Source organism: Petromyzon marinus, chromosome 4 (genome assembly GCF_048934315.1).
Source record: "Petromyzon marinus isolate PM22_M1 ecotype Great Lakes invasive population chromosome 4, UKy_Petmar_22M1.pri1.0, whole genome shotgun sequence".
In the NCBI taxonomy this organism is placed as follows: Eukaryota; Metazoa; Chordata; class Hyperoartia; order Petromyzontiformes; family Petromyzontidae; genus Petromyzon; species Petromyzon marinus.
Window position 1 is genome coordinate 13,340,300 of NC_133670.1, and position 27,832 is coordinate 13,368,131.

At 46.3% G+C, this 27,832-nt stretch overlaps 1 protein-coding gene across 15 annotated transcripts in view; it reads right to left on the reverse strand.

Moving 5' to 3' along the window:
• Positions 1–27,832, reverse strand: part of BAZ2B (bromodomain adjacent to zinc finger domain 2B) — an 87,823-nt gene that overhangs the window by 5,962 nt on the left and 54,029 nt on the right. For 9 of the 15 annotated variants that reach the window (XM_076057197.1, XM_076057203.1, XM_076057225.1 and 6 more), the window contains 30 exons: positions 27,036–27,208; positions 26,066–26,245; positions 24,219–24,425; positions 23,348–23,569; positions 21,577–22,534; positions 20,605–20,934; positions 19,924–19,984; positions 19,663–19,771; positions 19,382–19,483; positions 18,982–19,258; positions 17,172–17,264; positions 15,769–15,830; positions 15,174–15,239; positions 14,542–14,607; positions 13,292–13,336; positions 12,573–12,599; positions 11,426–11,491; positions 10,817–10,957; positions 9,592–9,849; positions 8,728–8,942; positions 8,128–8,202; positions 7,177–7,462; positions 5,864–5,926; positions 5,529–5,673; positions 4,448–5,325; positions 3,671–4,001; positions 2,458–2,613; positions 2,075–2,241; positions 1,336–1,967; positions 880–1,015 (listed from right to left, as the gene is read on the reverse strand). In XM_076057197.1, the coding sequence (XP_075913312.1) occupies positions 880–1,015; positions 1,336–1,967; positions 2,075–2,241; positions 2,458–2,613; positions 3,671–4,001; positions 4,448–5,325; positions 5,529–5,673; positions 5,864–5,926; positions 7,177–7,462; positions 8,128–8,202; positions 8,728–8,942; positions 9,592–9,849; positions 10,817–10,957; positions 11,426–11,491; positions 12,573–12,599; positions 13,292–13,336; positions 14,542–14,607; positions 15,174–15,239; positions 15,769–15,830; positions 17,172–17,264; positions 18,982–19,258; positions 19,382–19,483; positions 19,663–19,771; positions 19,924–19,984; positions 20,605–20,934; positions 21,577–22,534; positions 23,348–23,569; positions 24,219–24,425; positions 26,066–26,245; positions 27,036–27,208 (6,527 nt within the window). The remainder of the gene's footprint in view (positions 1–879; positions 1,016–1,335; positions 1,968–2,074; positions 2,242–2,457; positions 2,614–3,670; positions 4,002–4,447; positions 5,326–5,528; positions 5,674–5,863; positions 5,927–7,176; positions 7,463–8,127; positions 8,203–8,727; positions 8,943–9,591; positions 9,850–10,816; positions 10,958–11,425; positions 11,492–12,572; positions 12,600–13,291; positions 13,337–14,541; positions 14,608–15,173; positions 15,240–15,768; positions 15,831–17,171; positions 17,265–18,981; positions 19,259–19,381; positions 19,484–19,662; positions 19,772–19,923; positions 19,985–20,604; positions 20,935–21,576; positions 22,535–23,347; positions 23,570–24,218; positions 24,426–26,065; positions 26,246–27,035; positions 27,209–27,832) is intronic. The other 6 variants (XM_076057254.1, XM_076057271.1, XM_076057237.1 and 3 more) reach the window with 4 other exon arrangements.

The following is a 27,832-nucleotide window of genomic DNA, read 5'->3' on the forward strand; positions in this document are numbered from 1 at the left end:
ACAAGGCTGATAATGAATTGGTAGCCAACGGGGGCAACACACCCAATAGTACAACCATGGAGATAAAGCGATGAGATCAGCAGCTCGTGCAGGAACAAGAAGGATTGTGGCATCGAGGGACCATGAGGGATGTTTGCAGCCTGGGGAGGCATTCATCCAGTCGTGGATAGATCATGGCTAATGATGATTATGATCAGCTCACTTATGACAGCTTCTATAGTAATTGACTACTGCAGTAAAACTGTAATTATAGTTTATGGCAGTCAGAATTACCATAACAACCACGGTTGCCTTAATACTTCAAGCACAAGGGAGCTTTTAAGGGCCCACTGAAAATGCCACGGGCACTGTGCCTGGTAGGGGGGGGGGGGTTTGCACTTCATTTAATTAATTATCAATTAACTGGACACGGACATTGGTGAGCACACTTAATTATTTACTTTATGCATAAGTGCCGCCTTATCCTTTTAACTGTGGGTATTTAAAAAAAAACGTATAGAGGGCAGTTAGTTTTGACATCAACATTTTGCAGATGGGGCTTTTGGTTGTGGAGGAGATGGGGATACAGAGAAATATCTGCAATATTATTGCCCCCTACGGGCAAAATTACGAAAATCAAGCTATTATTTTCATGCACAGAATAAGGACTGTCAAGAGCAATGCGCCACCACCACCACCACCACATGAACACAAAATTGCAAAATTACTATAATGAAAAATAGTATCAAGGAGCGCCGCGATAACATTTTTCTGCACAGGAATTCCACTCAAGTTGCATTTGCGATGCTGTTGAGCTGCATTACGTTGTGTAGTAATTTTTATTTTCCTATGGCCAGAAAAAAGGGAGTGTTTTATGGAAGACTCCCCAAGAGGACTGACCACTTTCATGATGGATTTCTCCCAGGCGATGGCCTTCTCCAGCTGCTGCAGGCACAGCGCCACCTGCGAGGCGTTCTGAGCACACAGCAGGGCCCTTCTCCAATCCCGCAGGCCAGGGGCAATCTCCTCCTCCCCCCTGTCGCACACACATGCATGTGCACGACCTTTACACGTCAAGAAGAATAAAGACTTAAAAAAAAAAACATCAGGAAAAAAACTGTGCTTAAATATAAGCACATTTCATTTTTTTACACAGCATTAAGTGAAATGTGTTAAATGAAGCAATAAAGTGCAACAGCGAGACTGCCTAGCCAAATTCTACTTATCAGCTTTTTAGTTTAACCAACACGGATGCAACAGATAATCCTTAAAAGTTTACAATTTTTCGTATTGACCATTTATATCTTTACAAATACATGAAGTGTATCGGAACTGGCCTCTACTTGGTCGACCTACCCATCCCACTGGGTGCTTTCACATGGAGCTGGTGCCGGGACGGTGACAGTTCCCACATTGTCTAGCTGGATCTGGATGGTGGTGCTGAGTGGGCTGCGCAGGTATCTCCGCTCGATGTTGCGCTCCAGAGCAGCAAGACGCACAGTGGCCAGGTCCAGGGGATTATCGTCCGAACGGCGGATTGGGCACCTTTCCACTTCCTCGACCGCTCGCGACGCCGCCGCTTCGCACGATGAGCTGCCCTTTCGCTCAAGTTTTTCATGCTTCCCTTCGGCCACTGCGGTGCCACTTTTGCTTTCTTCCTTCTCGCTTCCTGCCTCGCCCCTAATGATGCTTTTCATCTCCATGGCTTCACAATCAATGATGTCCCCCGTAGGGCAGCTTTTGCTCTCATAAGCGTCGATAACTTTGATGTCAACCGGCGGCCCGTCGCTTCTGACCTCGTCCCCGTCTTCCATGTCTTCGACCTTCAGCCTGACCCCGGGGTCCCGCTTAGCCTTCTCTCCTTGGCTTTTCGTAGCCTTGCCCCCCTTGCCCCTCGACTCGCTGCTGCACCAGGCCAAGGGCAAAGGCTCACGGTTGTGATAAACGAGGTTCTTCCTCTCTGATGCTCTTTCCGGGCAGCGCCAGCCCTGGGAGGCAGCGACGAGCAAGGAGACAACAAAAGACAAAGCTTTGAGTGTAAATATGATAAAATTGTCATTTGTTCCAGGAAAATGCCAATATGATAGCTACCAACCTTGACCTGCATGCTCGCAGAAGCCACTCTCTCCTCCAGTTCCTCCACCAGCCGCAACACCGCCAGGTCGACCTGGAATGCCTGCTCTTCCACTGACCAGCTGGCCACCTCCCGACGCAACACACACTCTGCCTTCTCCCCCTTGTCCCCTTTTGCCACTGGTAACACTGCATACGCACACATGCGAGTGGCAATACACATATTAAAGCAAAACCAATGTCTTGCAATGCATTTTTATCTATTGAAATATTAGCTTATACAGCATACATTTTTCCGACAAGGTCTGGCATGCCAATGGGTTCAGCACCAGCCAAAAACAAGGCAGTTGATATATATTCTGGCTACAGCTATAAACAAGGTGTGGACATCTCAGCTGCACGCACTGTCCCGGTGTCTAGCGCAGGCCTGGCAGGTGTAGTCGAGGTGCTTCTGCAGCTGCTTCTGAAGCGCTTTCTCCCGGATGCCTCGAGGGTGCAGCGCCTTCAGCACGGAGTGGATGGTATCCGTGTCGGTTACGCGCCACCAGCCATGCCGCAGATCTGTACAGACGTGATCACATCAACGTGCTTCACGTTTGACCCTTTAAAATGTGATTCCAGGCGGCCACGTTTTTGCAATGCAAACCTATTACTGGTAAAAAGTGTCCTTACACAGTAAATAATCCGTTGTTTAACTATTAAACAAGAATATTCTGTCATTCGCATGAAAGAAAGTCACCAAAGCTTCAAATCAAGATTCAAATCAAGAATGAAAGAAAGATATTGATATTTGACGTTAAGGAATACTCTGAACATTGTCAAAATTCTCAAGAAAGCCAGTTGGCCAAACTGTCAAAATATTCCTTTATATTAATTGACAGAAAACCTTGACCACTTTTAGTTTTACTCTACCTATCCAATTAAAACAAAACGTCAGCAGTCAAACGCATTTTTTTACATATTCAGCTTTAGCAGTGAAAGTAAAAATACCCATTACACATAGGGGGATAGGGTTTCATGAAGTACAACACATTTAAAATTGAAGTATAACAATTCACTTTTCAGATGATTGTCACGATTGAATTGTCACGATTAAATATAATGATTGCATTCAACAATGGATATTTTTTTGTAAATTGTAAATGTAGCGGCCACTAGTGGTTGCAAGGGGAGGATAAACCTATTTCAACAGAAATTGAAAAACATTGATTCTTGCACACTTGATTTGATGTGTGTATTGTGAGCTTAAGAATCGATATTCATAAACCAATGCATCACTGCACCCCTATATTTTTTTTAAATCTAGATTATTACATTAATGTCCTTCATGTGTTCAGCAGCAGAGAACAATGCAGCTAATTCTATTGATGAACTGTACTTCTGTGCTCCCAAGTCTATGCTCCTATCCGCTAACCCGCACAATGACCAGTGTGGCAATGTTTGGACCAACAACCCCCCACGACCAAAACGGCTTGGGGAGATCCTCACCCAGCAGTAGATTGGGAAGAAAAAAAATCTACGTGTACAGTAATGTCCCTCTTTTGCAGTGTCTTGTGCTGAAGGCAAACGATTGGAGAAAGCTTTGTGGCATTCTGATCGAGCCGTGTGTCGCGAGTACCTTGGGGTATAGGCTTTGGCGTGGAGTAATCGTTCTGCTTCTGCACCTCCGGCTGCGGCGTCGTGGAGGTGCCGGCCTGGGCGCTGTCCTCCGCGCTGGGGGCCGAGCTCGAGCCGCCCTGGCCCGCCTGGAGACCGTGGCTGCCCGACCTCGCCTGGCTCTCGGCCAGCGTCAGACCGGGGTTCAGCAGCACGGGCTGAGCGGTCGAGCTGGGCGGCAAGCTGAAGCCCAGGCCCAACAGGGAGCTGGGGAAGGGCAGGCTGGCACCCAGAAGGCTTGTTGGAGGCCACCCACTCAGGGGCAGGCCCAGCAGGGGCAGCCCGGACTTGAGCTGTCAAGGGGCACACGCCACGTAAATGATCTCGTAGCTTCTAATGACCCTTGTAATAAACCCACCACATTTAGTGTGCTTTACTGGGTATTTGGCATGAAATTATTTGCGGTCACGACTCAATACAAGAAGCAATGTGATTTTTTCAACCATTTTTGTGAATGCAACACCTTGTGGCTGCAGGGGTCATCATGTATGTAACCAATTACATCCAACATATGCATTAAAAGTAAGCGATTGTCAGACGCATGATTTTGATGCATGTAATCAATGGTATAGAATAGTATTGTTGCTTGGTGCACTTTCCCGAAACAAAAGTGGTGCAAGAGATTCTTCTCGTTTAAGAATAAAATAAATTCTTAACAATCATGTGGCTTATCAAATTAAAACATATTCTTACACGCATCGGAATCCTCTTATGCAAGCCCTAGGCATATAGTACTCACTTGCAAGGCTGCCAACGTGGAGGAGGCCGGCAGCTGAAAGGGGTTGAGAGCCAGGCCACTGTGCAACGAGGCCATGCTCAACATCTGACCGCTCTGCGTCGTCACCGGCGATGACCGAGATGCACCCTCGGTGGCCGACGTCTCCTCACTGCCGGACGCGCCTCTGCCTGAGCTGTAAAAGCGCCCCCCGGCCTTGGCTTTCTCGGAGAGCTCTTTGAGCAGCTGATCGGCCGAAAACAGGACTCCCGTGCTAAAGTCGGAGAAGCTGAGCATGGGCTCCATCTTGAGGCCCTGCTGCGAGGTGGTTGTGGATGGCGTCGGAGAGCTCAGCCTGCTGTGGGCAGGGCTATTGTTGGCCGAAGATGAGGAGGAGGAATCGGCCAAGTTGACGCCATTTGCAGACGCCTGACCACTGGAGACTGTGTCCATCTCGGGCGCCATCTTGGCCACTTCAAGGAGCTCGCTGAACTTGGACAAGGAGCCCGGTTTCTGCAGGAAGAGGTTTCCGCTGCCACCCCCACCACTGCCCCCATGCAGCTTCCACTCTTCCTGCTGCTCTGCCGGCCTGCTGTCCACAATCACCATTGGCTTGTGGGTTGATACCAACGAGACAACGGAAAAAGAGTTCGTTGGTGGAGGGCAAATCCTCTCCTGCTCCTCCTTCGCTTCTTTCTGCTCCTCAGCATGCTCCTCCTCAGCATCCTCACTCATGCCTGTCGTTTCATTTTCCACCTGCACATCTTCCGCAGGTGATTTGGGAGGCTCTTGGCTCTCTTCACTGGTGGATGAATATTGAAATTCTTCCTTCATCTGAGGCTCCTCACCCCTCTCCTTCTCAGCAAGCTCCCTCTCCTCCTCCTTCCTCATCTCCTCCGGGCCTGTCACAGGACGTCGTAAATCCAAGCCACTTGACACATCTCTGCTCGTGCCCTCAAAACACCTCGCATCTACAGCATCAATCAATACAACCAGGCACTTAAAACTGCTTTTGGGGGGGAGGGGGGGGGGGTGTTCTGAAACGATTACACTGCAAACAAAGGGAAGGAAGGTGACAGTAAGCAGGTAAGCAGGTGTGTCTTACCCTCGGCGCTCTCCATGGCCTCCACAAAAAGCCCCCCACAGTGCGGCAGCACCCAATATCGGCGCCTGTACCGGTCCTGGCCGAAGGTGAGCGCGCGCAGGCTGTGCGACGCCTCGAAGAGCTTGCGCCGGTACAGGTTCTGTTGCTGTGGGAGGCACAGGGAAGCAGCTTGGTTGAGGAAACGGAAGATGATAGGCACAGTGCTCAGTTTATAGTTTTGGTGATTTCAATGCAAATGGTGAACCTTTTTCTACAATTAAAAACATTCTTAAAAATGCAGATTTGCTTTGAAGAAAAATAAGCTGAATATAAGTGAGATCCATTCAAAAGATTACCTTATTCAACTTCTCCATCTGTTTCTGGAACTCATTTGAGCTGGCCGCCATCTCTTTTTCTTCCTGGAACGATGATAAATTTACCGTCGCGACATCAAGCAGTAAGCTCTCTTAATTCACCATAAATATGCACGTTTCAACTGCATCTCGTGTAGAACGTTAACCCTATCACGCGCGTGTTCACTGTGGCCGTTTTACATGCAAGTCTGGGTATGGTGGTGCATAAACTGTACTGCAGGTGGGGTTGATGATGCCCACCTGCATGGCTGACGTGATTTTTAATAAGCACTGCAGCATTAGGTTTCTGACCCACTCATGTAGAATGTTTTGTATCAATGCCTCATACTTGTGCATTTGTACAAGTACTTTTTTTTCCTGCACATTCCAACAAGCAGGACCGTCTCTAAATTCTCAACACTCGGTTGCATCCACACCCTCAAACAAAAGCTGGGCTAATCTCGTTGCATTTGGTGGGAATGTCTGGCGCCATTATAATTTTCGCTCAAATGACTATAATTCAGTCGATTTTGAATTACCACAAAATGGTGCACATTTTATCAACTCCAGAGGAAGGATGGGCTGAAATAATCAGCGAGTTAGATTAGAACTCATAACCTTCTTAACTGAAGGATTTAAAATAAAAGCTAACATGACTCCTGCCAGAAATGTTTTATTTTAATGGTGCCTTTCATACGCTCAAAAAATCATGACACTTCACTGAGACAATTCGCATGTTAACCTCTAGGATGCATTAAAAAAACTTAATTGACAACTCATTGCACCTAAGTGGGTCCATCATCTAACTCCACCTACTCTCTACAGTATATTTAAGACAAATCCAATGTTTTATGAAGTACTGTCAGCCAAACTATCAAGAGTTTTCTTTTGAGTAATAGAAACAACAAAACCTGTTAAAAATTGCAATTCACGTATTACATATAGTTTTTATTTTCAGATTTAGATGCACTGTATTTTGGGGGGAGTGGTGGCGTAATGGTGAGCGCATGACTATGAGCCTCGCGAACTAAGTTCGATTCCCAGCCACGACCAACAAGTGACAATTATCTGATCAATCATGGGCCTCCTCTAGGCCGACTCGGCATTATATGAGCCCCTTGGTGCAATGTGTAAGTCCTGGTCCGAAAAAGCAAACCAGGCATGGTGCTGGCCACACCCCACCCCCTTGTGTGCCATGACAGCCTTAATGGGTGCTTGGTAACAGCATTTGCCCTAAAAGGCTACACGGCGCCTATTGGCTGCGTGTGCACACATTTGCCACATGCTCTCATGCCACACAAGCCTGCTGACGGCACCTCGTCCGTGGCGTGCTCGTTGCGCCGCCGCTTGCCACGCTCCTCCCGCTCCTCACGGTCCTCCTCATCCTCCTCGTCCTGCTCTGGGTCGCTGTCGTCATCGTCCTCATCGTCTTCATCATCGCTCTCTCCGGCCACTCCCCCGGACGGCGTCCCCGACCTCCGCTTGCGCTTGCGCCCAGTGGCGGCAGCGCCAGCTCCGGAGCCCTGACGCTCCTCACCCTCCTCCACATTGGCGACGCAGCTGTAGCGCCGGCCACCTCGGCGCGAGTGTTTGCTCCGGAGCCTGGGGCAGAGTGTGCACCAGCTTTGATTTATTTACTGCCAGCCGTCATTCTGATGATCATCATAATGCACTTTATGCAATTAACAAAAAACTCAACACATTCAGGAACAATGTGTTGAGTTTATGGCAGTGTTATTGATGAATGTGTTTTTGTTATGAGTATTTGGCGAAGAGATCATAGCAAAGATCTACACAGATGGATTCAAGAATCCACTGCTGTACTACCACCATGAGCAGGCTATTGAGTAAAGCAGCGTTTGGGATTTATCTGGACCCTCCTCATGCACAAATATTGTGAAAGGAATTGGCCATGCTATCCAAAATAGGAGTGAATATCTTCAAAGAAGACTGAGGCTTTCCTGGTTATATATATAGAAACCATGCATATATACACATACGTACAATAGGTATTGACTATTACAGCAGATGTTGATTTACACCTTGCCGATTGAATGACAATTTTAATGAAGACATTGCAACACATATAAATCACAGTTGAACCAATACACCAGTACTCTAAGAAACAAAAAAAAGGTCATCCAATAATGACAGAAACAACCTTGAAATACAGTAATCGCATCAATAATGAATGCAGTATGGTGACATGTTCTTTGTTGCACTGGAAATAACACGGCAAGCAAAGAGTTTTAAGATCAATGACTCACGTTCGCAGCTTGCCTTCGACAATCCACTTGTCCCTCCTCAAGCTGGAGATGTGATCGATGTTTTTGTCAATTTCTCTGAAAAGGGAAAAACCACAAAGCAATACAGTCAGTACATTCATTGCATTCTGTGCAGCCGCCAGGCAGCAGAGACGTGTCGTCGTTCGCAAGCAATTCACATGACACAAATAATTACATGTAAAACTATTTTACAAAAGTTGATTTAGTGTATGAAGGTTTTCTTCTCTGTAATATAGCATTTTTTAATTGGATTAAAGATAGGGCATATATTAACTTGTGGATGAGATATCCACCTTGCAAGACTGCAAGATGGCCATATAATGCTATACATAGCACGATATTTGTCGACCTAGCTTTGCATAATCATGTTTGTGTTCTTCCATTGCATCCGTGGGATTTCTCTGGTATTTCTCAGCCACACACACAAAATACTCCTTAAATTAATTATTAGTCAATCATCTCAATACGTGAAAAAGGCTTCAGAATGCTAGGGCTTTCCTGAATAAATTGAGAACCGTCAGAATGTTTTGTTATTGCTCTAACTGCAGCGCAGCGGTACTGGCTTGAAGAGTCTACACTCACGAGGTGACGGTGCGGCTGCATAGCAGCTCGTCGCACAGGAAGGCTAGCACGGATGCCTTCTGGCTCGGCGTGTGCGCCAGGAACGCCTTGGTGCGGAAGCTGGACACCAACGCTGCCGAGAAGCTTCGCGCTTCCAGGAAAATCCGCAGAACCTCAGACAAGGTCTCCCGCGTTAGTTCCATGTCACGCAGGCGGCAGCCCAACACCGTTGCGTCCTGCCACAACCACCACACCAACCACCATGTCCATTTTAGTGCATCATTGATGGCTTGTCAGTAAACGCAAATGTGTCGGCTGTGTTACAATGTTTCTGTCATTAGAGAAATCAGTGTCGCTGTGCTAGAAATGAGCATGCGATGGGTATTTTTTTTTATTGATAGTCCTAAACCATTGATTAAAATTCCACATTTCTACGGAATAGGAGAGTCGTTAAAGTGAACAAATATTGTTGACTTTAAAATTGTACTTGTGTTATAAACCCCAGATAAACGATGGGCTAAGTCAACTCTACCCAGGATTGAAATTTTGAACCATCCGTTTGTGAGACGAGCACTCTGCCACAGTGCCACCCGGCCAACTGCCTGACAAAAAATGCCGATTAGCTTCCTGATGGTGTCAGTCAATAAAGGATAAAACCAGCACATGTTAGTAGGATAAAGACACCGCTAAGAACCAGATCAACTCCATGGGCCCACCAAATCCACAGCACGCAAGGAAACATCGAAAAAAGCTTCAGTTGTGGGAGGCACCTTGGACATAGGAAGTCCAGAGGGTGCTGTAATGCAGGTCTTGGCAAAGTAATCCCCGGCCTTCTGTGGCAAATGCGTGCAAGAAAGCGGAATAATCTGCACGGGGTGAACTCACCTTGAAGGCATGGGGCAGCCCCGGGTCACGCAGCACGGCACGCAGGAGGCGCATCGTGAGGTCGAGCAGCTCGCTCGTGGCCGTGTCGCCACGGTTCAGGAGGCCCTCCTGCAGTGCGGCGATGCTCGGCACCTCGCGCACCACGTCTAGGCCCAGCACCTTGCCGAAGCTGCGCAGGAACTCCACAACCATGAGGCAGTCGGCGAATGCCGAGCCAGGCAACACGAGGCCCGGCATCCGAGGAAGATCCGGCATGGGCTGCATCACAGAGTAAGATAAAGAAGATGAAGAGTGCAGGAAAAGGAGGATGAAGATGAAGAGGCGATGTTTGAGGGAAATGACGACCTTTGTAAAAAATAAATTCAGATTTCAGGAAAAGGATAGTGGATGATTATTATCCGAGCAGGACCCTTTTGGTAATCGACATTCAATTACATGACCAAATATTACAAAATACCAAAGGGTTGTCCCATACATTTATATAAATAACTTATAATTCATGTTTTCCTTAATATGCTTTCTTTGTAAATAAGTGAGAGCCTAATAAGCATATTTTCTTAAGATCTAGGTCAAACGTAAGAAATATGTAAATGCAATATAACACTCTTTTAGTTTGTTCATAACTAATTACACAGAGAGATTGCATTTTCTGAGAACTTTTTGTTGTTCAGGAATAACTAAGCCAGGTGGCCAAGGTGCAGTATTTACAGCCACAGGCAGGTGTCTCCAGTACTCCTCTCAAAGTATTGCCAACATAGATGTTGCCTTCAACAACATTTGTCAAAGAGACGAGGGTAAAATCTCTCATGCAGATTTATGAGGGATTCGAGGTATGCACCAAGGATCTTTAATGCTGCATGCGGTAAACTGTCCAGTGACATTTTGAATACTTTAGAACGTCTATTAAGCGATTATTTTTTGTGAGGTTCATTTCTTTGAATTTACACTTCAAGGGAGTTGGATACATGACTCCTCTCATAGCCAAGTAGACAGCTGCTTCGATCGGTGGCCATGGTCATCTCGGGAGGGCTTCACCCTCTCGGTGGTCATCCTGGGAGGGCTTCACCCTCTCGGTAGTCATCCTGGGAGGGCTTCACCCTCTCGGTAGTCATCCTGGGAGGGCTTCACCCTCTCGGTAGTCATCCTGGGAGGGCTTCACCCTCTCGGTGGTCATCCCGGAAGGACTTCTTCACCCTTTTGACCATCATCGTTAGTTGCTGCCCACCTTGTGCTCCGAGAGACACATGTCCTCATTGGGCTTCTTGAGCTCCATGGCGATTTGCATCTCCAGCCGCCTCATCTCCATCTTGCGCTCCTTGTTGAGTTGCTTCTCCTGCACCTTCTCCTGCTTCAGGCGCTCCCTCTCCTGCAGTCACAGTGGACAGGCATGCTCAGCGAGGCGTACGCCAGACGGCCGCAGCCGACGGACAGAATTTGCCCACAAGTGCGAGCCGTCCTCAATAGGAGGCATTGTCTTTTTTTTGCATGAAAGAAACGGTTGAGCTGCATATGTTTTTGCTGCACTTACAATGCTACTGACAATATTATTTAAAAAATCCACTTGCTGTTAGTAATTTTTTTAAAAAGGTGCTTGCTACAGAAGTAATATGGCATTCGTAACTCCTGTGTATTAAAGCCAAACTTTGGCTTTGCGTTTGTATTTGGGCTTTCATTTTGCAAAGCTAATTGAATGTATACAAAAAATGTTATCGTTAAACACACGCACCATATGGGATAATAGGACAACAGGCACTGTTTACTTATGCTGTATTTTTGTCTCATTTGGCAAAGCAGCAAAGCGTTCTCTGTGTAGAGACATATTGTGGGTCCCCACCTCAGCCTTCTTTTGAGCCTCAAGAGCCTTGAACAACAGCAGCTCCTGCCTCCTTCGTTCCCTCTCCTGTGGCAGATACAGCAGCCTTACGTTCACATGGGCCAGGGAAATGAGCGACGAGAAAATATTGCAAACGCCCGAGTGGCTGCATGTAGCCTTCACGTTATAGTGAATGCCGTGTATAATTTTAATTATTACTTTAATTATTATCACAAAGTGTGAGCGGTTTTATATAAAAAACGTACTGAGAAGATGGTTGTGCAATGGCAGCATTCCTTTGGTTAATTGTAAACAAAGGCGAGCGGACAAACATGAAAACAAGTGACATGGCAGGGCCGGAGAGACAGTAAAACAAAGCGGAGTACTGTACGTTGAGGAATGCCGGAGGTGTTTGGGGTTTGGAGCTATGGCCAGGAAGCGTGTGCGGAGTAAAAGCAGCCATTTATGGAGTCTCACTTGGCCAAATGCAAAGAGTGATGACTTAATAATACAGTAAAGCTGTGAAGGGACATTACACCCTGATTGTAGTTTTAAAGCTTAATTTAGGCTGGGCTTTCATGGAGTCACTTCACCACAACAACTCCAACTCCAAAACACTGCCAAATGTAACAACCACAGTGCAATGCATCATTGCTGGATGTTTCAATATACACTCACAATGCAATTTTGTAATCTAGTTCTTAATAATATTCTTGATTATCAAGACATTCCAGTGTCATTGAAAATACTTGGTCAAATGAACAGTTACTGATTGAAAAGCGTGATAATGTAAGAAAACAAAAATCAAATAATATTTATGCAATTTGACACAAGGAACGCGGACACGTGTGCACGCGAGCGTGTGTACGCACGCGCACACACACACGCACGCGCACACAAATGCGCGCACGCGCAGATGTGGGCGGCCGGCCCTGGGGCTGGCAGAGTGGCGGGTGTAAGCGATGGACCGTGTGGCGTCGTCAAGCCATGCATTTATCGGATTTAATCGGGCAGCGTGAGAGAGAGCAGGCAGGCAGCCAGCCAGCGCCACACAGCACGGGTTACCATGGCCACAACGCCACAGCCAATCACACAATGCTGCGTCGCTCAGATGGGAGTTAAAAACTGAAATAAAATAGAGACGACCAAAAAAAGGGAAGACCCATACCATATCTAGCCTATGCCTCTCCATCTCCTAGTAGAGAGAGGTTGGCAGAGCATTATCAAAGAGAAATCACAGGAAAAACACAATGATAAAAGCCCACAGGTACTCGAGTCAGTTCCATCTAGTGACACTTTTGTACGGAATAACCTGCGCACTTAATTTAATTCTAAACATTCAATTGCTTGCTTATTCATTTTAACATCTAGCCAGTAGCCACTAATCAGCATTGCCACGTATTTTGGCGTGCGATTGTCACATACAGTGTGGGGCCCTCTGTGGGTTGGCAAAAGCAGCAGTTCCTACGACCGGTGGCAGATATCTCCTTGCCAGGAGCACGCATACTGTTTAATAGGCCACGCCGTCATGTTGCGAGACATCACAATAGCTTTGTCCACAGATGCCAAAGTCTGCCATTAGGCTTCGATGCCTCGAGTACATGTGAATATTTACGTAGATTTTGTTAAAATTCAAGACCAACAAAGACATTAAGACTTTGTCCCGCAACCAAGATAATTTTAACACAAAACCCTAGAAAGGTCACCACAACCAGATCTTCATTGCAACGGAACATGACAAATACAACAATATGCATAAATATTAGGAAAGATGCATCGTATTAGGATTGGTTACACTGAAAAAAAAACAGGGAACACACAAAGTAGACAAAAGCGAGAAGAAACAAAAGATTTAGATACACAATGATTTATAGAGGAGTAGCTGACCTGGTGTTTCAGCAGCACGGCATGTTGCCTTCTCATTTCCTTCTCCTTTCATTACGAGAGAGGGAGAGAACATCAGCACAATGAGTCACTCGGAGAATTTAACTCACATCATAGGTCAAAATGCCTCCTGGTGAGAGTATTGTGTCTGTAACATACACGGTGCAGTGACTGCACGTATATTATATTCAAGGCTACAGATTTGGCTCTCAAAATTCCAAATAAAATTTCATGAGATTTGTTTTTTACACACTTACCACAATTCATTCAATGTTTACAATGATATCAACCTTATCACTGACATTCATCAGATATTTTTTTAGAGGGGGGAATTTTCATTTTAAAACGACCTCCCACAAAACTCAGGTATTACTGATGATGGACGTTGTAATTGGAATGTGGTCTGTAAGCAGGTTATTTTATGAATGTGCCAAGCAGAATTTCCTCCTTGAAAATCTACACATTCACCACGATCTAAATTATAATACTTATTCCCTACAAAACAGTAATCCTTTCACCACCCACAAAGGTGGCTCGGCCGTAGTGCAAGTAGTTTTCAATTGGAAGGGTGCAATTTTCAAATCCTGGTTAGGAGTCCACTGAGCCCATCATCCCTCGAGGGTTGATATACTCTGGGAAAGTCAACAGTGGTTCGTGGTATGGATACACTCTCCCCTGTCATATGACTGTTGAATTTCCATCACTTGCTCTGGGCTATAAACAGAAGATGAGCACTGACTGCTTTGATGCTTGAGCAGGGAAGGACTTTGACTCATAATCCTTTCACAGTAACTAGACATTATTTTAAAATATTGTGCAATACCCATTTTTGCTTTTAAATGTAATTTTAGTCCATGAATACTTAACAGAAGTGATGGCACAAACCAATGTACAGACCGTTTTACAATATAAAGCATGACAATCGTGTATATATTTTTGATGGGACATTAAAAGGTAATCTATTTTTCCCGTCACTGGCAAACCACGTTGCCCTTGAATGCAAATGTGCCGTCCGTGATACCTGCTACTAATACGGTTTAGAAAAGTAAAACCATACCCCCCAAAAATGACTTAAATGAAAAAAAAATCACAACTTAATAAAATTACATATATATTTTTAAATCACCCTTGTATTAATCATCATAAGCCAGATGGCCCTACATTGCAATCAAGTGGTCAAGGAAATAATTGTGGCGAGTTGGTAACGGAGCCCATGGGGGTGTCACACACAATGGGACAGCACAAGCCCTTACCTGGGCTCGCCGCTCTGCCTCCATCACTTTGGCATTGGCTGCCTCCTCCCTCCGGCGACGCTTGGCCTACATGTGCAAGAACACGGAGCAACACACTGCTCACTGGAAGACATATGACCTGTACCCATATGTTTGTATATGCACAAACATGTAGATTCCTCAACATAGCTGTCCAGACTGTTGCGAAAATTGCTGTTCGTGAGCACCTATGAAGGCCGGCGAGGCACACGAGGGAGTGGAGAGGCCAGAATCATGCCCAGCCACCTTTGTTTGCCCAGTGCATATGTTGACACAATGCACCCGTACTTATTTAAGGCTGAGTCAACCTTGGGAAGGCCCAGTACTAGTTCAGATATTCGTCACTTATGTAGCTAAAGTCTGCACTCAAACTCGGGTATCTGGGTTCATAGTGCAGTGACCTAACCGTCACGCTACAACTTGCCATGCACGAACATAAACACATGACTAAAGAGGAAATGCAGGAGGGAGTGAAGAATGCATTGTGTGAAACTTCTACCACTTTCAAACTACAAGTTTTGTTAAGTAACAATACTTGCTTCTGTATCTAAACGACGTCTCAAACCCGTGTTATGGAGCTACAGGCAGAGAGGATAGGAATTATATCTGATCACCTCCAAAATCTGCTGCGCACGCATCTCCTTCTCCAGCCGCTGCTGCTCAATTTTCTGCATCTTCTCCTGAAAGCAAACAAGAAAAACATGCTTATTCAGCAGCATTATCTCTCAGCAACACTTTTTGCCAAGATTGTGCAGTCAAACAGAAAAAAAAACACATCACTTTATCACAGATCAGAGCGTTTGTGTATCGGGCGAAAGTGTATTAAAACCAAACAGCCACATCTATATCGGAGGTAAACAAAATTCAGGCAGATCCATGAGGTGTTATGTTTAAAAGGTTATTTGAGCATTTATAAGGCTTTATTTCACAGATAAATAGCAGAACGCACTATTTTTTTCGATAAGCGGCCAAAGTTTTAGTATCTAGACCTAACATGTCACTTTTTAATTGACAGGTTTAAAAAACATGTAAGCGAATGGCTTTTTTTCATCTTACGTGATTAAATGCCGGCAAACTGTTTTCTATCACAAAAATCGAGCTATTTTGCTTTGACTTATGAAGGTTACAAAAAGAATTCAGCCAAAGGAGTACAAGCAGAGATTCTGGAGACGTTTCAAACAAATATGTGGCCAGCTGTCTCGCGTGTACCTGCTGCTTAAGCATTTTCATCTGCTCCTTCTGCTTTCTCTTCACTTCTGCTGCTTGCATGGCTGTTTGGGGAAAAATTAAAGCCATATTAGGAGCTTGCCGCGTGCCTACCCAAACAACGATCTTCTGAGAATACAGATCAAACAAAAACCACTGGCACGCTGTAGTAACCAGCACATTTGATTTCAAAAAGGTAATGCCAAGTCCATTATGATGTCAGTGATCACTACAGTCGATACTGGCGCAAGTTGAAGGAAGATTGAGCCCTCCCTCATTCTGCTTATCTGTTTTGTTTGCGATTTTAAAATTTTCTTGGTTCCACATGATCTTCCAACAATTTGTAGATAAAGCATAAATGAATTCTCCAAAATCAGTATGTGAAGAGGCATCTTAGAACAGTAAATGGAATGTGCATTACCTAATACCAAAGTAAACACGTTGACTCGTAAAAAAACTGCTGAGCCATTAAATAGTCGATCTCTACTGAAGACATCTATTAGGAAGCAGGATTAAAATAGCTTTATTAACTACCGTTTCTAACCCCACCAAAGGAGTAACAACAAATATAAAATTATTCTGTAAGGATACGCAGCCACGCATAACCTTCCCTTTGACGCCACTCATAACAATCATAGTTCACATTCCGTATCACAACACCACATGTGTTTTCATCCTACGTTGTTTTGATTCCAGGTAGAGAGGGATTTGGCAAAAGTTACTCTTTCAACAAAAATACACATTTTTAAGCAGAGAATTTTCTGCAGTATTTGGGCCTTGTGTGGTTACATAAAAAAAAATATATCAAAATGAAATATGGCTAACATAAAAACTAAGATATTATAACAATACATACATAAGTACAGGTTAAACAAATACTTAAACTGGAGGTCTGAGAACCCTTTAAAAAATTAACCACATTCGCCAAAACACTGTAGCCCTATAAGAAAAAATATATAATCAGCGACGTTTCGGGCAATGCCCCTTCTTCATAGTATATATCAGAATCAGGATCTTTGTAGACTGGAGGAATCTGATGACCTATGGAGCCCTTTTTCACAGATGCCCAGTATGGGCGGGTCAGTAAGTTACATATACAATAGACGCAGGCATGCTTAGGGGATCCAAAGAGACATAATGGTGCTCCACGACCGTTTACAACGGCAAACCCTAGCCTGTGACATCGTTAAGGCAGCTCTAAAGAAGTCCTCAGTGCAACAAGGTTTGGAAACGGCCCGGGCAGGCAACGATGGCCTCAAGACGGTGAAACTCGTGCTCCGTGCTGTTTTCAGCCTCCCACTGGCTAAAGTGATGGCGCGACATCATGCTCACCAAGAACCTGAGTGAAAGATATGGCACTGTGGGGTGGCGATTGGCAGGGAGGGCTTTTTTGGGGAAATGCTCACCCTGCTGCCGCCGAGCGTGCTTGGCAGCCTGAAGCCTGGCCTGCTTCTCCAGCTTCTGCATCAGCTTCATCTCAGCCGCTTGTCGCGCAATAGCTGCAAAGATGATTGCAGTGTAGGGAATATACTCATGTTCATTTTCCCAAGTGTTTGGTTACAAAACCAAAAAAAGAAAATTGGTGGGGGAGAACAGTGTGTCCGTACTTCACCTTGCTGGTCGATGCGAGTTGGTGTAGATAACTACCCACTCACAGAGGACATCTCTCTCTCTCCTCTTGGATAATCACATCCACTTAGGAATTAGCCAAGCACACAGCTCACAAAGCTGTAAAGTCACCAATGAGGCCGTGTTTCCCTATGTAACGTCAGCCCAGACACTACTCATCAGTCATGATCTATCCTCTACTGAACGAAGGTCGCATTCTCAAGTTGTCACCATTTTCACGGTCCTGCGATGCAACAGCCCATTTAGCTCCCTCACATGAGCTGATTGTATCGCTCCATCGCCTCTTGAGCGTGTGCCCCTTTTCTGGCTGCTACTCCAACTCTTCGAGCGATGCGTTCTCCCCAAGCCTGAAAACTTTTCTTCACTCACTCTGATGTCTCTTAACTTGTGCTTGTTGCCTTATCCATGTGTTCCTTTTTCAATCTTTGTGTAATTCTAAGCATTCCCAAATGCTATTTTCTATCACTAAATTATACTATACCATGATAATTACTTACATGTTGAACATAATATGTTCCTTTCATGTGTGTAATTATGTTTATTGTTATAACATCATTGGACTTTAACTGAAAGATGGAAAGAACACACGAATCAGAGAACAAATGCAGGTTGGAGACATCTAACTATCTAAATTATATAAATAATTCTTGACAGTGAATAATACTGGGCTAGGGCAGGACATTGCTGGAAGGGATGATGGCCGATGGTTACCATCAGTTACAGAGTAGCAGCCAAAGGAGAGAATACACCTATGAGGACATCCACTGTGGAGATGATGGATAGATGATGTCAGCTTGCGTGCAGGAGCTACGTTGTCGCTTCGTGAGACTGGTGACGGATGGGGGGGAAGGACTTTATTAATTGAGCGCTACCAATGATGATATTTTACGAAACTACTTACTTGCTCGAGCTGGCAGGGGCATGATGTTCCGTGGCATTTGAGTGCATAGTTAGACGCACAAAGTAATTCTACAGTTGCTGATGTTAACTAGCCTGAAGGGACCAAGGACTGTGCCGACCCCCAACCAGAATCTGAACCTACAACCTACCGAGTATGGATCCAGTGCTGTGCCACTGTGCTACCCAATTTAAGGACTCAACGAGAAATTAAGCATTTTGTTCCGCTCGGCATGGTTCACCCCGATCTCGTTTCGATGCGTTGCCACTACTCGTGGTTATAATACAATTCACAAATCAATTGTTTTAATTTAAACATTTGGTGAATACAATTGCTCAAGTGATTGAGGGGGACCCCATGAATCGACTACGCAGGGCATAAATTAATCGCAAATAGTGGCTCATATGCGACATTCAATGTACTGTGAACGTAGGAATCGAAGCACCATGTTGGAGCTGGAAGATTAGTTAATTTAGTCAAAAATGGTCATGCATTATTCTTTTTGTGGCCAATTACTCGGGGCCATTTAAAAATGGCAGCTGCCCCAACGTCCTCCCTACGGCGGGCAGGAATCTCTGGACAAGCCACGCCCAGCATGATGCGGGTGATGTCACCAAGCCCTGTCCATAACCTCTTGTCCAGCAGCACGTAGGAACAGAGGCTTGTGCCATCGAGGCCACTGCGCTCACCCTGGGCCTCCAGTCGCTTGAGCAGCTTGAGGGACTCGGCTCGGCGCGCGTACTCCGCTCGCTCCACGTTGGGCGGCCGCCCCTTGCGTCGCCGCGGGCGTCCTGTGCCCGATGAGAGGCCTGGAGCCAGACCCAGGCCTGCACCCTGCGGCGAGTCCTGGCTGTGCTCCCCGCGTCTCCGCTGCCTCTCAGGGTTGGGCGGACGCCCTCGCCGCCCCTCCATTGCCTTGATCCGCATCGCAATCTCCGCGTCTCCCAGAAGGCACCACTGCATTCCCTGCGCCACGGAGAATGAAACAGCCCGCTTGTTGACAAAGGAAATGGCGCCAAGTGCTTGAAGTCCTTTTTAGCCAGAAATATAATGACAATGGAAGGGGAATTAGGGTGTGAGTAAGCTCACCTGGGGGCCTTCCCTGGCTTCGTAAAAATCCCCGACTCGCATTTTGGCACTGAAGCTGAAGCTCTGGCGGTTGATGTCTGTGATCCTGTTACGTGTGAGGAACTGGCAAACACGTTGGGATACACAGGGCCAAGGTCACAGCTCAAGGAAGCAGAATCCCCATTAAAAAAATCTATGCTGAAGGCACCTCAAGGAATCTACATTTTTTTAATTCTCCATACAAGAACAAATCAGAGCTGCATCATTGTACAGCATAACAACATCACTGCACCATGACTCACCTTGTTGACCTCTGGGTACTGGCGCAGTTTTCTCCCACAAGGAGTGTAGTAGAGGACCTCTCCGTGAAGTCTGTCCCCGATGGTTTGGATGCGAGTTTCTCTCCGCCACCTGGGAAGCCAAGCCATTTCGCAGCGCTTTTCGATTAAGCTTTACGTGCACCACTGGCCACTAATGACTTGCTATTTTCTTACCATCCTTCGCTTGCAGCATACAAACACGGCATTTCAGAGGATGGATAATTACATTTGTGATTCACTTACCCATGGTCCAAGGGGACCCTCAGCTCCCTCTCATCTGCTGTCCTCCTCCTCTTGGCCATGCCTAAGATGGTGACAAAATAAAAGCATCTCCTCAACGAGACTGTTTTTTCACGGAGTCAAAATGCTGCTTCTGGGGAGGAGGATCAAACAGTCATTTAGAAATTACTTTCAACACCTCTCCGATGTATTACGTTGCACCAAGCATTGTTCGGCATGATGTTTAGCTTTACAAGCTGGGAGCTTCTTCAGGGATTTAATTTATATTCTTTAGATTTAGCAGCTCTAAATTACCACATGATGAGCCACTTCATTGAGCTATCATTTGTGGCCAGGTCAATTCAGACAAAGAAGCAAATAGCTAAGTGGGCTTTGCCTCATAAAATAAAATAGTTTAGCTTTATTTATCGTGTTTTTTAATTGTTTGCTGTTCTAACGTTCTGACCCGCCCCAAACTGTCCATCTGCGAAAAATAGCATTATAGCTCATCGGATTCCTCCAGTATTAATAAATATTCTGATTCTGATCATTTTATTCAACTGATTTCCTGAAGAAGCTCCCAGCATGTGCAGCAAAACGTCGAACAGCCACGCAGCACAGCCGCGAAAACCCTTCGCAGTAGTACAATCAACACTGTTTATGTATCGCAAACAAGGGGACCTCTGTGGCCATGAGGCAGCGTACTCTCGGGAGTGACCATGGTGAAGGCGTTGTGCGGGGTGCCGGGCGACGATAGTCCTGCCAGCAGAGCAGCAGACGCTGAGCTCGGCGTCCTGGCGACAACGGCGTATCCGTGGAAGCCCAGGGACGTGGCAGCCAGCGGGGAGGACACTGTGGCTCCTAACACCGACGAGGAGGAGGACGGCAGCGCGGCAGAGGTGGTGGGCGTGAGGCCAGACGCGGAGTGGCTAAGGTTGTGCGGGGTCCTCTCTCCCTCGGTGTCTGTCTCTGTGTCGTCCATGGCACCCTTGCCCTCCGTGTCGCTGCCTTCACTGTCCGTCTCCAAGTCGGAATCTGTAAGAAAGTGAAGGTAACGGCACTGCCCCTCCAATTGCTTGCTTACGTCCCTGGAAGGGCCTCCACTCGAGGGATCTCTAACTATCTCTAAAGAGCTCCCTCGAGAGGGTATTTTGCTTGCATATACTACCAAGCTGGCCTTAGATTTTCATGGTTGGCTACGTATGGTGCGAAAAAAGTTCTACATACGTCTATACGTATCCACACTTCACCCCACCACATGCGACCTGCCGATCGACTGACTGGCGTGTACCCATTTATATTGCCGGGTGGATTTAATAAACTTGGCCATCGCTACAACACTGCAGTAGAGCTTGAACCAGCAGACGGGATTGCGAGTGCGTTAACCGCTATATCACGGCAACATTCCTTGACCCTTATATGTTGAAAACCCTGGCCACTTTGCCAACAATGAAAAGTATTCTTCTGTACAAATATGAAAAGGTTGGGTTTCTTTGCACAAGAAGACTGGCCCCTTATAAGAATGGTCCTCTGACACAGATATGCACCACCGTAAAATAATTTGAGAATGTAAACTCTTTCACTTGATTAACTAGATTATACAATTACAATCATACGCATTGTATATTTTCAGTGTTGTGTGCTGTGGGACACAAGCACGAGTGACTGCATTTTTACCCGACTGGCTCTCCTCCCCATCATCATCGTCTTCATCCTCATTGTCCAAATCGTCATCATCATCATCAGAGTCATCCGAGTCATCGCTGCTTGGGTTTAGTGCCTCAACACCACGAAACTTCGCCACCAGGGTCTGCGCCATCGTCCCATGCTTGCCTTTATCCGTCCCATGCGGCTGCTTTGCACGGCCACTTCTCTGGGTAGCTGACAAGCCCATCGTGAATTTCCCCTTGCCATCGGCGCAGAGGCTGGTGCTGGGGCTGGGTGATGACAGTGGCCCTACCTGGCCCAGCAGCCCAGAAGATTTCAAGGCTGCAAAGGTCATTGCGGACAAATCTGATTTAGCAGAACCACAAGTTGGAGGGTGGACAATCCTGCTGGAGGTGGTGTGGGTTTTGGTGCTGCTGATGCTACCGCTTCCGCCAGGTGGCAGGGACGTCGCCGCGACCATGGCTGCCATGTGGGCTCTGGTGGTTGTTGTGAGATCTTGCGGTAGAGAGTCTGATGACGTGGACGACAGAGACAGCGGCAGCGCCGCCGATGATGCCACGAGGGCCTTGGTCTTGACAAGGGCGAGCGGCGACTGCTGTATGACAGATGATATCACGCCATTTGACAGCTGTGCTGTCATTGCATGGGACAGAAACTTTTCCACGGACCCAAAGGTGCAGCTTGCAGTTGTCATGGCCCTGGCTTTTTGTTCCATGAGCTTCTGATTGGGCACAGAGGAGAAGTTGAGCTTCTGCTTGGCCGAGGGTACCGGCTGCTTACTGTTCGCAGTCAGAGGGAGAACGACATTTTGAGAAGTGAGAGGGGAGGCCAGGGCCATTTTCTGGTGGGTGGTGACTGTGCTAACTGGAAAGGCCTTGCTGGAGATGCTGGCAGTGGACTTCCGGTTTGCTTTCAGCTCTTCCTGCTGCCGCTTGAGCATTGCGGGAAAATCTTGCCGGAACTGCTCCTGTTTGACAAAGGAGAGACCGCGTGACTCCAAACCTACTGCTGCATACACGTCACAGATATAAAAATGTAAAGGTGCAGCTCTGCAATTACTCACTCACGCCACTATAGGCATAAGAACCTCCACTAGAACTATATTTGGCCTGAAGAGGTGGGGAGTACCCACACATTGCTCCACCACCTGAGACCTGCCGATCGACTAACTGTGGTGTACCTATTTATACTGCTGGCTTGACAGCGGCAGGAGATTTTAGAAACTTGCACAATTGATTTAACTGCCGCGCCAGGAGATCGAACCAGCAACCTCTGAATTGCAAGTCCAGTGCGCTACCGATTGCACCACGGTAGTGTCATTAGAAATCTACATTGACTAATCGTACTCGGTTCATATGTAACAGTAATATCGTGTTAATTTTACCAGGCCTTGACATCTCTTTATATGTGTCTTCATATCCCCATTCATAGCCATTTGTGGGAAACGATTTGTTTTGCGGGGGAAAAAATCCCATCCGACACAAGGAAAAACAGACAATTCACGAGAGCATTGCATCTCACCGTCATCCCTGGTCCTAAAGAATGTTTCTGCCAGAAACATATTTCCACCCACACAAATCTTTAAGAAGATTTAAAGGACATCTACAGTCATCTTTAAAAGGGCAACTACAAAGCTCACAGTAGGGCTCTGTCTGGGACAAGAGCCAAAACGTTAAGACATCTCTATACCACCCACAGAGCGATTAGCTTGTCCCGCACCTCAATGGAGCCACTGGCACAGCAGTGAGCAGTATCAGGCAAATTGCCACTGCCACCTCACCTTTTTCAGTCGCAGAACATCCTCCACTTGTGTGACGCTGCTGGGCGGGGAGAGGCAGTTATTGGATTTGTCGCTGGCCAGATCCAGGGCTCCCAATGGGGCTGGGGATCTTGCCACAACTTTTGGTCGAGCTGTGACGGTGCCCGGGGAAGTCCTGGCACTCGCGAGCCCCGTGGCCTGGATGACGCCGGGTTGCTTGCTCATCGAGGGCGCTTGCGTTTGCTGAAAGGGGCCAATTTAACGAGAAACGCTGCAGATCCAGTAGCGCCGTGGCACACACACTGTGCGCCAAGGACTGTCTGTTGTGCAGTAGTAGTAGTACTACAAGCTGCTCAACGATAACGATGATATGAACCGCAGCAATTGGATTATATTCAATAAGGCAACATTGGGCAACATTGATAAAACAAAAAGTTTTGCCATGGCAATAAATATCATAAATTAGCATTTTAATGGATAAAACATACAAATGCTTTGTTTATCATATATTTGAATGTCACCAACCTTTAAATGAAATGACCTACAAAAAGTATTTCCAAAAAACCAAAAGCACTCTGCTAAAATGCATACTGTCAGAAGTGACATTCCAATTAAGTTAAACCTGATTTCATTTCCCCATCCATCAACGCACCCCTTCTCCTTATGACCTTCGAACTCCATCCCAGTGATGGGCTCCATGATGGAGGGTCAAAGCTCAAGAGGAGGAGGAGGAGGACTGTGTCGACAGCTGAGGAGAGCGCAACGGGCTCGCGAATTGAGACAATAACCTGCGGCGCAAGCGGTTAGCCACTGCCTGCTCTTTGTTCACATCCTCATTCCTCCCACAGTCCTTCAGCTACAAAATTCCGCATGTGATATTTAAGCCGCGTACCTGTGTGGCATGGACAATGGGCCTGCCGTGAGCCTGGATGACGCTGGCGTGCTGCTGCATCTGGGAGTACAGCTGCGGCAGCTGGAGGGGCAGCTGGTGCTTGCCGAGCGTCGGCTGCAGGTGAGGAGGGGGCAGCAAAGGAAAGTGATGCTGGGTGCGGCCGCCCCCATCCGAGGAGTCCTTTTCCAGTTTCGTTTTCAGATCCTTCTGTCGGAACATGAGCGAAAGCAGATTCTCGATGTTGTGATTTTAAAACAAAATTAAAATAGCGCAGAATATAGCACGGGAGTCGAAGGTCTTAATCGTGTTACTCTTGCAGGCACTAATGCCTGTAATTCAGTATTTTCTATGGTTTTCAATAGATGACACATACGGAAAATTAATTGCTGACTGATCTGTGCAGATTTTAGAGTATTATCCTGCCATGGCATGGGTTTTCTCGAAGCCCTTTAGTTTCTTCTTACATGCAAATTATGCTCATAAATAATTAGATCAAACATCCCAAGCAGAAGTGAGTAGAAAAGTCTTGACACTCAAGTGAGTCTTTCCTGAATAAATAAAGTAAAACATTTTTTATTAGTGACACTACATTTTTTGTCCATTGTATCTAAGATTGTTTAAGTTATTTTCCAAATAATGTCGCACAACTGAGATTTGGAACACTGCAGCATTTTTTTGAAAGCACAATCCATGTAAAATCTAGGCTCTTTGCAAAAAGCGCTAAAGACAGAAATGCAGATGGGACCAAGTAGAATAGTAATGCGCAACATAGCAAAAGAGCAGGTTAAGTTAGAACTTTTAAAAGCCATGTAAAATTGGCGAGCTGTTTCAACTAGGCAAATAATATTCAACCCCGCTTATGTTCGAATTGTGCCTTACACTCATCACACTGGCACAGCCAGAAGCAGTTGATTATTGCAACGCAATTGACATTGGTCTTTCTTGCTTATAGATGCTTATACAAAATTTTTGGGAAAAAGTGTAAAACATAGCAAGCAGTATTTAACACGTAGGCTTTCGCGACCAATATTATTAATAATAAACGTTTTTGGGATAGATTGCGTTATAACCCTCCAGTATTTACTACTATAATGAGCCAAGAACGTCTGTGTGTCCCGCACGTGACGTCCTCCACATGAACCCCCCCCTCATTAATAATCATGAGCAGGTGACGTCCTCCACATGGACCCCCCCCTCATTAATAATCATGAGCTGGTGACGTCACTCCACATGGAGTACCCCCCCATTAATAATCATGAACAGGTGACGTCCTCCACATGGACCCCCCCCATTAATAATCATGAGCAGGTGACGTCCTCCCCCCACCCTCATTAATAATCATGAAGAGGTGACGTCCTCCAAATGGACACCACCCCCCCCATTAATAATTAGCGGGTGACGTCACTCCACATGGGGGGGCGAGGCGCCTCCTCCCCCCTCCTCAGCGTCAACTAACAACCCTCACTACGAAGTTACGCTATTGAGACATAGAACGCTATTGAGACATAGAAGTAAAAAGGACGTCATGATGAACAAGGGATTATAACCTTTAGATTAAATAAGTCTGTCACCGCGGCCTTACAAATTGCACACGAATTGATGCAATGAATATCACGTCGCGGTCTGCTTTTCGGTTGCAAGTTTCAGATTTACCGCAATACACCTGTCCTTGGATGGGCAAAAGGCAAGTTATACATAAGAGTTAATTTTTACTCTAAAATAGACAAAAGCTAACCCTGAAGACGGCTATGATTCCCATAGATAGCTCAAATAATGAAATGGATGTTTCAATCTTTGTCACTTTATCACTTTCTATGAAGAAGGTTTTCATAATAATGAAGGAATACCGGCTGCTGCTTCTCAACGCGGGCAGCCCGGGGCGGTGTCTCAGCAGAGTCGGATTCCGCATCGTCCGTGTCGGAGTCGGAGTCGCTGGAGCTCAGCTCGCTCTGGAGGGAGCCACCGCTCGCCGAATCGGAGTGGCTCTCACTCTCACTGCAGCTGTGGGGCTCAGTGTCGTGGGAAGCCTGTCGCACGCATGCACAAAGACACACGCACGTACGCACATATGCAAAGACAAAGGTACCCCATTTAGCAACACAGACTAAAGGGGCAAGTGCTGAAACAGGCACCTACCTTGGACCAGCACGGCGTCCACGGAATGATGCGGCCAGGATAATGGCTTTGTCTCCTGATGTTCAACACACCAGGCCAAGTTCTCATTTTGAAGCTGAGTTGCCTACATAAGACCCAGAAGAGGTTTCGATACTATAAGGCACTGATGTCACCTGTGGCTATGATTCACAGGAAGGTGACCAAGGTTGTACAGCAAGTCACTTCGGCCAGGCAGCGAACATTAAGTGGCGGTGTGAATACACCAACACTTTCACACACAATGACAAATGTAAACAAACAGCAAAAAAATAATTTATCAATGTTTTCCCATTTCCATCACCCACATAACTGCCAACTCTGTGAGCTGAATTTTTTTAGGTCTCAGATGCTAAGCAGAAGCCTACAACGCAGGAATAGAGAGAAGCAGAGCAAGGATAGTAGGTGAGGGATGAAAATATCCTTGAACGGAAAAGGGTGGCGTCGGATGGAAAGACCACAAACTAACAATGAACAAAATGTGCAACATTCACAAACAACAAGGCACTGATGGGGGTTTCACTCCACCACAATTATAAATGCAATAAAGGACAGGATGGACCGGCAATGATTTCAATCTACCTTAAACTAATAAAAGAGAACAGTTTAATTTTACCCGCTGGCCTCGCCCCTGCAAGCCTGCAAGGACGTGACACTTCCCATTACCTTTTCATTAACGTTATTGAGGGAGCCCTTCTTGTCGTTCCGCTCTCCGTCGGCCGCCGGGGGCGTCTTGCGGTCGCGCACGTGGATGGCGCCTGGCCGCTCCGGCCCTGTGCCCGAGCTCGTGCAGGGGATGGCGCGGCCCATGGAGCCGCCCTTCACTGAGCCATTGACTCCTGCGTGCGTCAGGAAGGGGGGCCATCAGGTCTCCGTTGTGCGAGACGCATCTGAATTTTATGTAGGTTGAAGCATAGCACTGCGACAATGCAACGTGCAGACAGGCAGCGATGCAGGGAAGCATTTCCCGCCAACAGAATAACGCAAAAATCTGCCCACCAGCCGCTGTGCACGACCACGCACTGAGCATTACCCTACGCTGAGATTACGCTCAACGGCTGCGTGATTGTATAGTAAATCTGTTCAAAGCTTCTTGCTTTTCTAAAATTCTTAAATTGTGGGCACTGTTTGGAAAGCAGGAAACCTGCAGTCAAGGGCGGCATTCAAGGGCACCTGTACTCTGCTTTCAAGAATGTAGGAGTATGCATGAAAATAAGAATGCACTCAATGATGTTGTTGGTCACATGAAATTTATCACGTCGAATTCACACACCAAATTCACATTCTTTTAAATGTAAATAAAAAAAAAATATTCGTCCAATTGGAAGTACAATTATAATCAAAGAAAACAACGTAAAAGTGTCATTCCTTTCACAATTATAACACTAATAACACCTGGATATGCCCCACTTAATACTGCTTCACATTTCACTCAAATCTAGCCGATTTATACTCTCCAAACA